The following is a 15,900-nucleotide window of genomic DNA, read 5'->3' on the forward strand; positions in this document are numbered from 1 at the left end:
AAATTCCAAAAACCCTAACCCTAAACCAAAACCTCTCTCTTAAATCTCTCAAAATTCACCAAAACTCAATCTTTTCAAGTCAATTTCTTTAAGTTTATACATCAATAGCTCTAAAGAAACGCCTTAAAACAAATGAATCAATGAGCAAAAGGGCCAATGATCCTCAATCACCTCCAAGTGATAATGTGAAAAGGTGCATGACCATTTTCTCAAATAGATCTATTGCTATAGAAAGAGGTGTAGGTGATGAGGTAAATGCCTTTGTGATAAATACTTTATTTGAGGAAATGGGTTGGAGTACCATATATAACATGAAAAAGGCTACATATCCCTCTCTTATTAGAATGTTCTTGGCTAATATGAGAACAACCTTTAAACCTAGGATCATGAGTAGCCTTCAAAACAAGGTTATTGAGTTTAATTGTGAAATTTTAGCAAATATTTTGGGTATTTCAAATGATGGGTCTCATGTGTTTGAAATGAAGATTATCCCTACCATTGAGGGATTTTTATATGATAAGGTGGAGATTATGCATACCGGAGGACATGATTTTACATCGAGTGTAAAAATTAAAAGTTAAGATTTGTTGCTACAACTTAGGTTGTTATACAGGGTCATAACACATAATATTTTGCCTAAAAAAAGGCACTTTGATGAAGTGACTTTTATGAACTCGATTATATGATTAAGAGAAGGCCAATTAATTTTCCATATATTATGATGAAGAATTTTATAATGGCAAATGATCAAAAACAAAAGTCTTTACCTTATGATCAATATTTGTCGACTATCTTTGAGTATTTTGATATTAAGTAAACGGTTACGAATAGGACACCATATTTCAAATATTTAGAGATAGATCATAAAACCCTCACTAATATGAAATTTGTATTAAATATGGGTGGTGCTTGGGTTGCAAGAGAAAAAATGTGAGAATTAAAATGATGAGTTTGTTTAAAAAGGATTGAGTGAGCTATAGAGATTATAGTTTTTAATTGTACAATCTACTTTTTGAGAGAGTGAATCTTGTTGTAAATAAATTATAATTATAAACACTTGAGAGTTTGGATTAACTCTTGATATTTGTGAGGTATTGTCACTGAGGGAAAAATCTTGAAGTGAGAACCATCTTCAAGTGGTGAATTGCTTAGTGTTAATTCATCAAGGGCATTGTATCTTTTACTTGAAACTAGTAAAAGAGTACAATATTCAAGTACAGTTGGTATTTAAGATTTGAATGTAGATTTATCAAACCACGTTAGCCACAATCGATACATGTTCTGAAGGGCATGATATCCCTTCCAAATTAACCAATACGTTCCATTAAATGATAAAGAAAATGCAGATTAAGAGGTTTAAATATTAAAATAAAAATGTGTTCCGAAAATTAAAACATTATTCTTTATAACAGAAAATAAGTTAGAATTAAATGATAGAAATGTTTTTCTAATCTTCAATCAATGTTAACAAATTGATTTCCTTTTAATTTTACATGATTTTGTTATTGATACAGTTCAAACTTCGAAGAGTCTGGTTTTTTTTTTCTTGCCATCTTCTACTTCAGGAACCTGGTGTGATGCCATTAGAGCATGCAAACTGATACACTCAGCCATCCATTCACAAAGCATCAACTTCAAATGCAAATAAAACATGAATCCACTGGGATTATAAGAATTCAATGACCAAGAGAATCAATACCAATTAAGGAACATTACAGTTCTTCGGTGAAATTATTATCCAAGAGTAGATGGAAATATCCTCCTAGTGTTTAGGTTGCTTCACAATCAACACAGAGCAGGGTGCGTTATGAGCACAATGGTCACTAACACTGCCCAGAAGTGCCCTGAAACATGGTTAAGATTTCCTGTCAGAATACAACACACTGACAAGGATGTTTGTACATTCCAAAGATCATAGAACAGGTTCGGGCAGATTCAGTTTGCAATGGAATTAGGGTTAGCTCTTTACTGTACCTTTTGACAGCTCCATAATTATGACTGCCCACCACCAGCATGGATGCGTGGTGTCTATCTACAGCATCGCACATGACATTTCTAGCATCACCCTCAATCACTTCCACTACCACATCACTCACCTGCAAATTAATCGCTTAAATTTGGTTTTTTCTTTTGTTCCGAAATAATAAATTCAAGACCGGTACTTAATTAACATATGTATGATAAAATGTTGATGCTGTTGATGGAAATCATGCTAGAAAACAATTGTAAATTTTGAATGATTGGCGGATTAGTTTAGGGATCCGCTTGGGAACATGGACATGAATGCGGTGTAAGCAAATATCATGCACCGTAGCCGCGTCTGCATCTCTAGAAGGACACTAAAGATGAACAATTCATTATTTTAATTTAAAAACTTTATAGTTTTTCAGGATATGTTTCAAAAATCTAAATCAAACCATAAAACCACCTATTAAATCAATACTGGATAGAATATGATCTTAATCAAGCGATTCTCCTCTATCTTCAACAAAACATAAACTACATCATCACCCAGCAGGAGCCATGTTAATCTCTTATGTATCGTTTCAAATGTCTTTTGCAGAAACAACATAAATTACAAAAGAAAAGAAAAGGGCATATCAAGCACACTATGCTCAACAAACGATTACCCCTTTATTGTTGCAGACTTCTCTGGCCTTGTCTACAACATTTTGGGCTCTTTTCTTGGAATCTGCCTCCATGATCGGTATAACATCAACCAATCCTGCATCATTAAAAGAATTTAACTAATTAATAGCAAAAATCAACACCATATCAGTCTCTTTCCCTGTTTTTCATAAATTCAAAACGCTACTGAAGTGATACCTGGTCCAGTGAATCCTACTACAGAAGCGAGACGGGGTTGAGCATGGATAATTAGGAGCTTGAATGGAGGGTCCTGACCAAATGGAACAAAGAAATGATCAAGGGTCCACTGCAGCGCGTAGAAGCTCGGTTCGTTATTATCCATGCCCAATGCCATTACTTTTCTCCCAGTGCCAGCCATTTTCGCAGTTTTCTTAGCTTTAGCGCCCACAAGCTCTCCTTCCCTTCTCCAGCAGAAACAAAAACCGGCCCTGCTTTTGAATATTTCAAGCTTTAAACATGTTGAGATAACAATATTACAGTAGGTAAGAAGTAAAATAAAAAATATTAGAAGGTTTGCGGTAACTGCCATGAGGTTATTGCGGCCTTGGACTCGGTTTATCAATGTGTTGTCTGTTGTGAAATATTCATGTAAGCCATAGATTGGATTTCCATTATTCGCAAGGGGATTCTATAGATTTTATGACCCGGTACCATGCTTATCCGGAGGTATAGCAGAGTTTTATTTTTTTAAGTATTTTTTATTTACAAATATATAAAAATATATTATTTTTTTATATATTTGCATATCAAAATCATCAGAAAATATAGTCCAACTAATATTTAGAAATTCTATAAATTTTATGATCTACTACCACGCTATTTAGAGGTGTAGTAAAAGTTATTTTTTAAATTTTTTAAAAAATAATATTAAAATAATATTTTTATTTTTTATATCTGTATATCAAAATTATTAAAAAATACTAAAAAAATATTAATTTTTAAATTAAAAAATTAAAAATATGATCCAATTATACAAGCATCCTAAATAACCTAGGCTTTGAATCATAATTGTAAAACCTAATTTTAGAGTCGACTTGAAATAAGATCCAAGTTATAAATCAAGAGAGTCAACCCAAATCATTCCTAAGATTTTTTTAAAAGAATCAAAATAATATTATTTTTACTAAATTTTGTTTTTTTTTTAAATAATGGATTAAGAGGCGAGTTATGACCGGATTAAATCTCGATTCTACATGCACTTTTTTAAAATCAACTCGATTCTACATGCACTTTTTTTAGTGTTTTTGGATCGTTTTAATGCGCTGATATTAAAAATAATTTTTAAAAAATAAAAGACATCATCTTGAAGCATTTCTAAGTAAAAAGCACTTTGAACCGCAATAGCATTTCTAAGACTATACTAGTGGACGTGTTTTGTTGTTTAGTTAACATTTTTTTTACTAAAATATTTAGGTGTTGTAAATATATTTTTTAAAAAAATTAATTACTCGAGTTATAGTCCTGACCAACTAAATAAGCTAGTTTTATTTGAATCATATTATAAAAAAAGAAAAAGAAAATATATATATATATATATATATATATATATATATATATATATATGAAGTCACAATAACACCCAAAAAAAAAACTTTATCCAAAAGAAAAAGATAATGTTATTTAATTTTTAACCAATTAAACATGGAAGAACAAAATATGTTTAAAAATGAGGAAAAAAACTAGTGTGAGCCAATATGAGCCAGCACAGTAAACATGTAATTTGGACATTAAAAGGCCAGCTAATTTGGATTAACCTGGTAAATTTGCATCCTATATCATGAGTTTAGGATAATTCGATAGAAAAATAAATTGAAGATAACCACAAGGTCATTTTTTAAAAAAAAAATGTCAAACGATGATATTGAAAAATAAAATAAGAAAAAAAAAATATCAATCCATGTTAACTTTTTAAAAATTTGACCCGGGTCATCAGACCGAAAGCATTATATATGAAAACATCATGAAGTCCAATCCATAGGAAATGAAATGTTGAAGGATGATTTGAGAAAAAAAAAGTTAGACAAAAAAATAAAAAAATATATCAATTAAAAGAATGAGGGTTAAAATCAAAAGAAAAAATAAATTAAAAGGCAACAATGAATTTTTATTTTGAGAGTTAAATTGAAAAGAAAAAAAACATTAACAAAAGAAAAAAAATCTAAAGAACAAGAACTAAGAAAAACAATACACAATTAACTTGGATTGAAGGATGAAATCCAAAACAATAAAACTTCTATAAAAGGGTCAAGGAAAAAATAGATAATCAAAGGAATAAGGATCAAATTGAAAACACCAGTACATGATTAAAAAAAATTGAACATGTAGAATTTTTCAATGTGTTTTTTTTTACAAAAAAGAAGGTTTCAATTGTAAATTGAAAAACTTATCTACGCATCTAATTAAATCAATCACAAACTATTTTGTAAATAAAAAAAGTCATCAATGATAAATAAAAATATAATTGGAAAAATTGAGAGACAAATATAAATCAAGATATTTAATATCGTAACACAAGTCATTTACCTGATTGTGTTTAATGAATTTATTTATTAAAATCTATTTGTAATAAAAATCAACATACATGTAAAATCTATTGAATAAAATAAAAGAAAAAGATTTCTACACAAGGTTTGCATATATTAAAAATATTGTAAAAAAAATAAATCTTTTTTTGTATTTTTAACAATAAATTTAATCTATATAAAATATAGATGAATCACACTAACCTCATAATAAAATTATATACACTCAATATAATTAAAAAATAATTTCTATTTAAAAGAAGCTAAATAAGCAACAACAAAAAAACATAGAGAAGGGGTACTAATCAAAACATAAATGCAAAAAACTTAAAATCCAACCACTATAGTGGTTGAAAAAGCAGGGTTTTTTGTTTTTTCAACTCAAAAATTCATTTTCAACCATATTTTACCCAAATACTTAGGAAACACTCTTGGAACCTTGTTAAATCAATCTTTGACCTTCAAAAACATAAAAAATCACTTAAAACCCATAATCAACCCAAAATAAAAAAATTTCTCGAGCTCAAACCTTTTTTTTTTTTTGCGCTTTCAAGGTAAGAAAACACATATTCGTAACTCCTCTCATCATATGGATCCTTTTGACATAAAAATAAACCCTTTTTTTAGCCAGAATAAACTTTCTCTATCTACGCTAGAATCCGACAACCGCCCTCTCTCTTCCATAAAAAAAAAAGGACTAAAAAATACAAAAATGAAGTTTGGTATCAAGATTGATTTTTGAAAAAAAAAAATTAAAGGGACCAGTTACCTATTAGCTAAAAAAGATGAAGGACTAAAATGAACTTTTTAAGCAAATCTCAAAGCCACCACCTATATCACTCGCTTTTTTCACTTCAGTTATTTGTCTTTCAATTCAACACTCCCCAAAAAATATGTAATTGAATGTAAATTTGAGCTTAATTGTGCAAAAAAAAAGTTCGATGATCAAATTAAAAATTTAGAAAAAAATAACTATTCTAATCCATGGTGATTAGAATACACAGTAAAATTACTACAGTGAAATGGACACATGAATTAGGTTTTGTTAAAAAAAAATTGATTCAACTTTTAATGATGAAATTGTTATTTTATAAGAAGAAAGGTTTAGGGTGATAAATGAATTAATTTACTAAAATAAAGAAGGACTCCTTTGGTGACTAGATATTGGAACACTAAAAAGACCAAAATCAGTCAAGTTTCTATGGAAATAACTTCACAATTTAAATTTATAAATTATTTTATGTTTAACTTTTATCAAATAAATAGGGATGATGAGATTTAAATTCGTAATCATTTTATCATTAAGTTTCTAATATAATATTAAAAAATTAATTCAATCCAAAAGGTATGAAAATTGGGAAGGAGAGAGGAAAATCCACAAAACATTGCTACCATAAGAAGAACCGAGCGTACATAACATGATAACCCAGCAAGTAACGCGAAGGGCTCAACAGGAGCCAGTTTACAGGAAGGTAGCGATCTACCAGAAAATGTGGTGGATACAGCACAAGTATGGAAAGGATGCATGATCCAACTCAGTCAAGAAAATCATCAAACTTTAATTCAAAAATAATCTGCTGATCCCTTTCAAGTCTTTAACTAATCAACCTAAACCCCAACCTCACATGCTTTAAGCTAAAGCAAGGCTTTTATATATTCAACAAAAGAAGTGGGTGATGGGTTTGCCGCATTGAAAAGGGGAAGTGGGTTTCTGTTGCTGGGTCCGCCTGCACCCTTCTTCTTCATCTGCCCCACCTTGACCAGAACATCACACCCTTAAAAACCTTATTTCAAGCCAAACAAGGCATCCTGTCCATTGTCTCGGGTCAAGCTCTGGAGCGTAGGAAGCTGATAGAAAATGCATCAAGTCAGAATGCAGCCCTGTGAATTCTTATATCACGTAGGGTTTGGACAGAATAATAGTGCCTCGTATTTTATTCACACATTGCTGCTGCCATCATTCCTCAATTCTCGTGTCCCCATGCTCTGTGTTGCCCGTCACTACATTCACACCAAGCATGTCAAATAATCATTTCAGGACAAAGATTCAAGATACTAGATCGAGTGTATGTTTATCTGGCATCTGCGGTGACTTTTGCGGTTGAAGTTTGAAAAAAACAAGTTTAAAATACTTTTAAATCTACACTCGAGCAAAGATCCGAGGTGAAGGTTTCTGCAATAGACCGACCCACCATGATTTTCTATTTAAATTTATTAATTTAAGGTGGATTTGTACACACACTTGTTATTAAAGTATTGGTTTTTTGCAACCACGAGAGTAATAGAAGATAAAGAAAGGGTCGACGAGACCTTTTCGGTGAATTGAAGAGAACAAGATGCGCACTGATTCTGTTGATTCTCACTTGTGAAATTGAGATCTCAGATATGATTTTGAGGAGATGATCGTGCTGAGAGTTCGACTCTTGCAGTAGCGTTGGGATAGGACTTCATGACTGGCTAGCATAGCCAACAAGCACGGAGGCTTGAGATTCTTTTGTAGTTTTATAAATGGAGTTGGGTTCACAAATTCCTCACGCGGCAGTTGGCACAGAGAGCCAGAGGAGCAAAAAGTCGTGCTTCATCTATCTTTCCCTGTTTAGTTATTTTAAATATACTTCGGTGCCAGCACTTCACCATCCGCGGGGTGGAGTGGACTAATTTTTTTATTTTAAATAAAATGATGTTCGGGTAGTAAAATAGGATTAAAAAAGAAAAAAAATCTGGTTATGATAAATTTATAATTATAGTGGTCGAGCTAACATGAGATACCATGCTAAACTCGTGATTCATATTATGGGATTGGAACAACCCGATAATAAAATAAAGATATTTATAAGGGCCAATGTAAAAAATTAGAAATTCAAAGAATAAGGATCAAATTGTAGAATATAATATTTGGTAAATCGGAATTTAATGATGGAATTGAAAACAAATAAAACTTATACAAGAGTGTCAAGACCAAAAATGAGAAATCAAAAGAATAAGGACTGAAGTTGAGATACCAACAACTAAGAGGGTTAGGCTGTAATTTTTTAGGAAGGAGAGATAAGAGGAGAAGAAGAAAAAAGGTTTCCTAGCAACATACCGGATCATCACTAGAAATACACGTTGCACCAATAGAAAGAGGACTTGACGGTGCTTCCAGCGACATGATGAAAGAGCATTTTTGGATGTTAAGAGGCTATGCATACGCCGCTCAAAGAGCATAGACACCTCCCACTCGCCCCCAAATGTTCCACATGAGCACCTTTTTTAAAAAAAAAATAGCTAAATATCAAAGTGACCCTGAGCTGACTTTCTAGTTACCAAAAAATCATTGTGAAAAATTAAATACGCTCCTTGACCTCAAGCTTAAATTTTATGATTTTAAGGATATTTTTCGTCGTTTTACTATGCTTTTTAATTTTTTATTATCTTTTATATTTAGTCAAATACCAAATTGCCCATCAACTTAAATTGTAATAATAATAAAATCATTGTGAAAATATCCTTTGATGCTGAGGTTTTTTTTTTTTTTTTGCTTTCAAGGATATTCTGGTCGTTTCACTGTGCAATTAAGATAGAAAAATACTTATTTGTCACTGGTCAATCTGGAAATGACATATGGACCATGTGAAAAGATTTCAATTTCTTTGGAAGCCACTGTAAATTTTTTTTGGTAGAGGGGCAAAAATATCGTTACACTGTTCTAGTGAACAATGCTCATGGGTCTAAAGTTACAGTGTTTTTCGAAGGGGTTCTAGGTTCTTTTAATGAAACTATTTACCAGACTCTCATGCATTGCTTAAAAACTTGACCCGACCTGATGGATTGTTCTATGACTTTAGTGATCCAAGGCCTACACCGGATTGGGTTTCAACAAAGATAGAAGGATAATTGACATGGTGTGATCTGAGGTCTAGGTCGGGTTTCAACAAAAATAGAAGAATAATTAACTTAGTGTGATCTGATCAAAAACTCAGGTTTACTTGGTCAAAACCTGTTGATTTTTTAAAAAATTATATCATTTTTAATTTTTTATAAAATAAAAATAAAGTAAGTTAACTCGAGTTGACCCATGAATCTCATTTCTCAACCAATCCAAAATAAACTAAGAGGGAAATAAAAAAAACAATTAGAAAATTTAAAGGACCAGAGACTAAAAAAAATCAAGTTTGATGGGTAAACCCGCTAAATTTGTGAATTGGATAACCTGGGTCAACAAGTCAAACCCGCATACCGGGTAATGGACTCCATTGGGATTAATTACTTGTTTTTTTTTCTAAACTATTGTTTATTTAACTATATGATAACAAAAATAGACAATCGCAAAATCGAGTGTCAAACCAATACTGACACTTTTTTTTAAGATTATGATAACCTCATAGAAAACAAATTATGAAACTTAATTCTCAATCGCTCTAATATCAAAAGATGAAATTGAAAAAAAATAAATTTATAAAAAAAAAAAAAGTTAAACTCGCTATACACGTCAACGGGCCCATGAACTTTCTAAAATTTAATAATATGTTTTTTTTCAAAAGTATTTTTTTAACTATATGATAAAAAGAAAAATAGACGATCACATGATCGAGTTCAATTAGAAAAAAGAAAAAGTACCTCGCTAAACCCGCAAATAAGAGCAACCAGGGTTATCTTGTCAAACTTATAAAGCAGATTATTGACCCACAAAGTTTAATAACTTAGTTTTTTTTTAAATTATTTTTTATTTAACTAAATTTTTTAAAAAATAAACCATAAAGTAATATTGAGATATTTTTTTGATATCAACCAGATACTGAGATTTTTTTTTGATACTGCAATAACCATATAAAGACAAAATAAAATAAATTATCTACTCTAAATCCCCATAAACATATTATATAAGGGCTAAATTTTTTTTTAAAAAAATCAATAACCAAAGAAAAAAATAAAATCAAAATACAGATTAAAAAAAACCAACATTAAGGATTACTATTGTAATCCACCGGGAAAACAATGTTTTCTCCTCGTCTTTTAGCTTTATTTATTTATAATAATCTTTCAGCATTTATGGTACAAGATTCATGATTTTCGTTTAATTAATGAGCTTGGGATACCAAAATTTAATATTTCAAATCATTTTGATTGCTTGCTTAAACTAGCTAGTTCACATAATTTACAAGAGAATAAATTCTGATTGTCATTGATGAAGTCAGAGCATACTTTATTACCAACTAAACCAATTCTCACGTTTCCATGTGTTTGGACCGAAACAAGCCGGCACGTGTACATATCATAAGAGTTGAATGGATACAAAATGCAGGATTAGATATTCCAACTTCCAAGCAGGGGTGAGAAAATAAAGGGAATTATTCGAAATATCCAGCAAAACCCACACCTGAGTCAGGATTATACAGGTGGGCATGCCTCTCACATGCCAGACCACACAATTACAAAAAAAATCTCTCTTGCATAATCATACAACAATCCGATGCAGGATTTATATATTTAGCACCGGTTCGTTATTTCGTTCTAAATGTGATTGAATAAATTTTGAAATTTATTTAATTATATTTATGAATTTTTTTGATGTGCTGGTATAAAAAATAATTTTAAAAAAATAAAAAAATAATTTTAATATATTTTCAAGCGAAAAACACTTTGAAAAGTAATCGTTACCATACTCTCAAACACTTTTTTATTCCATTCGTCTTAAACAAAAACAACAATTATCTCGTCTTAAAAAAAAAAATCATAGTCAATTACATCATAATAAATTTAAAAAAAAATCTTTTTTTAAAGGATTTTTGGATGATCTAATATTATCTCATTCATAAAGAAGGGTTTTTTTTTTTTCATATGGACAATAAAAAATTATTTCTAGACTTGGTTAAGATGAAAAGTAGTCAAATTAAAGGTCCTATCGGTCAATCATGAATATTGTTTTGATAATATAGTTCATGCTACCTTTTATATATTGAATTCTTGTTTTGAATGTATAGTGTAGTCGTTAGAATGGCTCGGGGATTTGACCTAAAACTAAAGTTTGCATTATTGAGTCATCAAGTTAATTTATGGGTCACTCGGTCAATCATGATCTATATTTTTGTTTGCAATAATTTTATTTTTATTTATTTTTAATTCTAATTTTGAACTAGTCATATTTAGAATTTATCAAATCACCATCAAATTTCATCAAGTCAAATAAATCATGAATTTAAAAATATTAATCTCAAAACCGATTCAAATTGAAACTCAATCTAGATTATACTCTGAATCATAAATTTGTCCGGACAACCTATTGGCTAGAACAATATTAAAAAAAAAAAACTAAAAAATGTTGGAAAAACACTTTGCACACAAACACAATCTGGCCACTGTGTTCATTGTTAATAGCCAATCTTCTCGCACAATAAAATGACCTCCACAACCTTGATGTCAAATAATTTAACTCTCCAATTAAAGGATATTTGTGTCATTTTGTTCATTAAGTATTTTTCATGATAAAAAAGAGGAAAAGGTGACACGTATTGAGCACGCTTTGTTGCTCCACCGTCTTCAAACAACATGTGCAACTGATTGGAGCGGGAAAAATGTTATTCTAGGGTAGCATAAGCTTCGTTTAGGGATAATTTTTAGTATTCTAAAATTGAGTGGGGGCAAAATGGTATTTTGCTTTTTAAATTACAACATTGCCCTTTAAATTTTTTGTTTTTTTATCCTTACCATTAGGGTTAGTTTCGTATTCTAACATATTTGGTGCACAATAAAAATATTTACTTACCCTTAGAGAAAAACACACACAAAAGGAGGCCCATTCCATGATAGACAATTATCTTGCACAGCAAAATAACCTTCGTGACCTTGATGCCAAATAATTTAACTCTCCAATTAAAGCGTATTTGTATTATTTTGGTCATGGTTTGTTTTGTAATTAGTAAATAGGGGTGAGCTTCATTAAGTATTTTTCATAATAAAAAAGAAAAAGAAAAGAAAAGAAAAGAAAAGGTGACACATGTTGAGCATAAGTTAGCCACTTTGTTGTTTTCGAACGGCGCGTGTGGCTGATTAGAGTGGAAGAAAATGTTGTTTCGAGGTAGCATAAGTTTCATCTTGACATCCCTTCCTTGGATATATGACACACGCATTTATAGGATCTTTGGTTTGTTGGCGGTTGCTAGCTCTTTTTTTTTTCTTTTCTTTCCTCTCTTTTCCTCAGTTTCTACGCCCTCCTACTTGATTTTTCAAGACAACCCCTAAACTTCTATTTCTTTTTTATTTAGCCCCTCTGTTTTTTGTTCTATTTCTTTTTTTTAATAATTCATTTAATTAGTTTTTTTTGTTTTAAATTCATCCTTTTTTATTTTTTTGTTTTATCAAATTTGGTTCTTGATCTTTTAATTGTTATTTTTTCTAGGATGAAATAATTATTTTAAATTGCATTTTTTTTATGAGTCCACCCTTCTTATTTTTGTTTGCCTAATAGATTTAATCCTCATTCTTTTGATTATTGTATTTTTGCATTGCAAAAATTTCAAAATTGGAATTTTTTAACCTGATTTAATTTTTCAATATTTTATTGGTTTGGATTTGACCTTCGTTGATCCCGTGTCTAAGATTTCACGGGTTGCGGGCTTTGAAAATTAACATGGTTTCACGAGGTCTCCCAAGGATTGCTTTGGTTTTTTTTTTTTTTATCATTTTTCAAAGCTAGTAATTTTTTTTATTTCTTCCTTTAAAATTTATTTAGTTGGGTATTGAACTCTCTTTTTTTTTGCATACTTTTTATGACCTTTGTTTTATCATTTTTTTTAAAATTTAATTAGGTTAGCTAAGGTGTTTTTATTTGTTGTACTTTGTCATGTTTTTTATTTTAAATAAATTTTATTCTAGAATTAAATTGAATTGATTTATTTAATATAGACATATATGCTCACTTCATTTTATCAAGTGACACATGCAACTTTTTCTTATGTTGTTGTCTAGAATTTTTCATTCAGATTTGAACCGTCTCAACAAGTTTTGTTTTTGTGTTTTTGGTGGTGAGTGATGTCCACAATGGAGTGGTGGTGAGTTTCCAATGATTTTTTTTATTTTGTTTCTTGGTGTAATATTGATAGCTCATTTGTTTTGCTTGATTCTTGCCAGATTTTTTTTATGGTTCATCTGTTATTGTTGCGTATAATTTAAGTCAGATTACTAGACTACTCGGTTTTATTGGATCTAGTCGAGTCAATAATTTTAGTATCATGTTTTTCTTGGTTTTTTAATAAATATTATCGTCGTATTGGTATCTCTTTGATGTGCTTAAAATGTTTTTACCAACCCGCATTGTAGCGCGGTGAACATCTAGTTAGTAAGAGTGTGTTTAAGAACGCGATGCAAATCACATTTTTAAAAATTTTGATTTGCTTTTGCTTCTTTTTAAAAAATAAAAAAAATTATTTTAATATATTTCTAAACGAAAAATACTTTGAACCATCACCACCACTACAATCTAAAAAAAATTAAGCATAATGCATTAGATAGATAATCACCAAGTCTTGGAGGGTAATCTTTAATCTCTTCCATCAGATATGGAGTACATAGAGCATGTAATAATAATAATAATAATAATAATAATAATAATAATAATAATCATCATCATCATCATTCATCAAATGTTGTACTCCTCCATACATTGATTTGAAAGGTGTTTCTCTCGAGCAAGGCTGGCCGGGATTGCCATGTCAGATCTACAACTCGACTCGGAAGTGAAAGATAATTGGCTTTTACTTCGGGTTTGTTTGGCAGTGTGGTTGCGGTTGCTTTTTAAATAGCTTTTCGTGCCAAAATGCATGCTAATGATGTTTTTTTATTTTTTAAAAATCATTTTTGACATCAGCACATCAAAATGATTTGAAAACACTAAAAACATATTAATTTGAAGTTAATAAAAAAATAAAAAATTTTCAAATTTTGTCAAAAGCGCTTTTGAAACGCAAAAACAAACAGGCCCGAACGAGATCTATGCTTTCAAGGCTCTTCATTTTGATTGCTTGGTAAATATTTGACTTGGCGTACAAAATATATGTGTCTTTACCTAAACAAACAAACATGTCCTTCCATGCACCCTTTTTTTTATTATTATTTATTTTTTTATTTTTTTTATTTATTCTCTCTCAATTCTTTCTATTCCCAACATATTTCTGGTGTTTTCCATCAAGTGCCGTCCTAGCAAAAGTGAATTTGAGTTGAATATTTGGCATCATTATTTTCTAACCTTATGCATCCGCCTAGCTATGGTAAGGAAATTATAAAAGAGGATTTATGCACTTTTATTAAACCCGGGTTGGTTCCAAACCCGGTAGGGTGACTAAAAACCCGATTGATATATTCCTAAACCAGATTGTATGTCAAAAAAATCAACTCAGAGTTGATCGGTTTGGCCCAATGAAACATTTTAAATATTTTTTCAGAACAATACTGGTTTAATATTCTTTATAAGAGAATTAAGTAACTCGATGGGTCAACTCCACTCCAAATCTGGTTTATTAATAAAGTGAATTTATGATGTTCGGGTAATTTATCTTGTTTTGCTAGAAGAGCATATCTTTGCTTGGGCCCATCATCATTATTAGCTTCGGCACCTGACATTTTTCAATTATTTTTCTTGTTTGATGCTCTAAAGCTGAAAGAGGGTATTTCAGAGGTAATAATTGTTTAATGGCATTTTTCATTTCCATACAATAATAATTATTTTTAAAAATAAAATGTTTTGAAACGACACCAAATTTTTTTTGAAAATGCGGTGCAAATAATAATTTTAAATTTTTATTGTATGTTTTAGATTATTTTAATGTGTTAATTTTAAAAATAATTTTTAAAAAATAAAAAAAATATCATTTTAATGTATTTCAATACGAAAAATTCTTTGAAAAGCAACCACAACCATACTCTAATTAATATCTTTAAAAGCTAAAATTATTGTCAAATTTGATGTTACATACTTACAGCCTTTTTTTTTTTTTTAAGGGTTTTCCCCTTTTATTTCAATATTTCTCATTGAATACACCTATAATAAGCCATATTAGTTAATAGAAATTTATCGCACTACAAAAATATTATAAATAATGCATAGTTTGTCTTTTTTACAATGTCAATAAAGGTTCTTTGAACCACATTTTAAACCCAACATCTTTAATCTCTTTTTAAATACTTCTTTTTTGTATTATAACTTTTACAAATTATTATTTTCCTCTTAAATTAAAAAAAACCTTTTTTTTCAAAATTAAGATTTTTGATCAATTACAATTAGAGTAAAATTAAATTTTTTTAATCATAAATTAATATTTATGAGATACGATGTAATTAGTTGATAAATAAATTGTATTATCATAATCCAATTCATGAAAAAAATTTGTGTACACCAATTTCATACTAGAAATAGAATAATTTAGTTGTTAATATCTATTTGGTATTATAATAGCTTTTATTTTTTTAATTTTTTTTACTTGAAAAAATATCACATTAATATTTTTTTATATATTTTTTAATGTGTTAATATTAAAAATAAAAAATATGATTTAAATATATTTTCAATTGAAAAACTTATTCTTTTATGTTCAAAAAATCCAAAAAAAAATGAGGGAAAATAAGCAAAAACAAGGAGGGTAAATTAGTCACATTACAAAGTTTCAAAATAGCCGTTTTATAAAAAAAAAATTGAAAACCATAATAGTCTAATATATATATATATATATATATATCCATTTCATAAAGTAAGCAG

The 15,900-nt window shown here is 29.6% G+C and overlaps 1 protein-coding gene across 1 annotated transcript; it reads right to left on the reverse strand.

The window, feature by feature from the left end:
- Positions 1 to 1,617: 1,617 nt before the first annotated feature.
- LOC18101803 (universal stress protein PHOS34) lies at positions 1,618 to 3,276 on the reverse strand. The gene is made up of 4 exons (XM_006380080.3): positions 2,827 to 3,276; positions 2,631 to 2,725; positions 1,975 to 2,096; positions 1,618 to 1,844 (listed from the first exon to the last, which is right to left on the reverse strand). The coding sequence occupies exons 1-4, from the start codon at positions 3,176 to 3,178 to the stop codon at positions 1,763 to 1,765; spliced, it is 651 nt and encodes a 216-aa protein (XP_006380142.2). The 5' UTR covers positions 3,179 to 3,276; the 3' UTR covers positions 1,618 to 1,762.
- Between the last annotated feature and the right edge of the window lie 12,624 nt (positions 3,277 to 15,900).

The sequence above is a fragment of the Populus trichocarpa genome, chromosome 8, assembly GCF_000002775.5.
Source record: "Populus trichocarpa isolate Nisqually-1 chromosome 8, P.trichocarpa_v4.1, whole genome shotgun sequence".
Lineage (NCBI taxonomy): Eukaryota > Viridiplantae > Streptophyta > Magnoliopsida > Malpighiales > Salicaceae > Populus > Populus trichocarpa.

Bases quoted from the DNA above. Each gene is read 5' to 3' on its own strand.
- LOC18101803 (XM_006380080.3), bottom strand. From the start codon at position 3,178: ATGGCAGTTACCGCAAACCTTCTAATATTTTTTATTTTACTTCTTACC. The intron at 2,097-2,630 runs GTAATCGTTTGT...ATTAATTTGCAG, and splicing joins AAGTCTGCAACAATAAAGGG to GTGAGTGATGTGGTAGTGGA. The intron at 1,845-1,974 runs GTACAGTAAAGA...ACCATGTTTCAG, and splicing joins AATTATGGAGCTGTCAAAAG to GGCACTTCTGGGCAGTGTTA.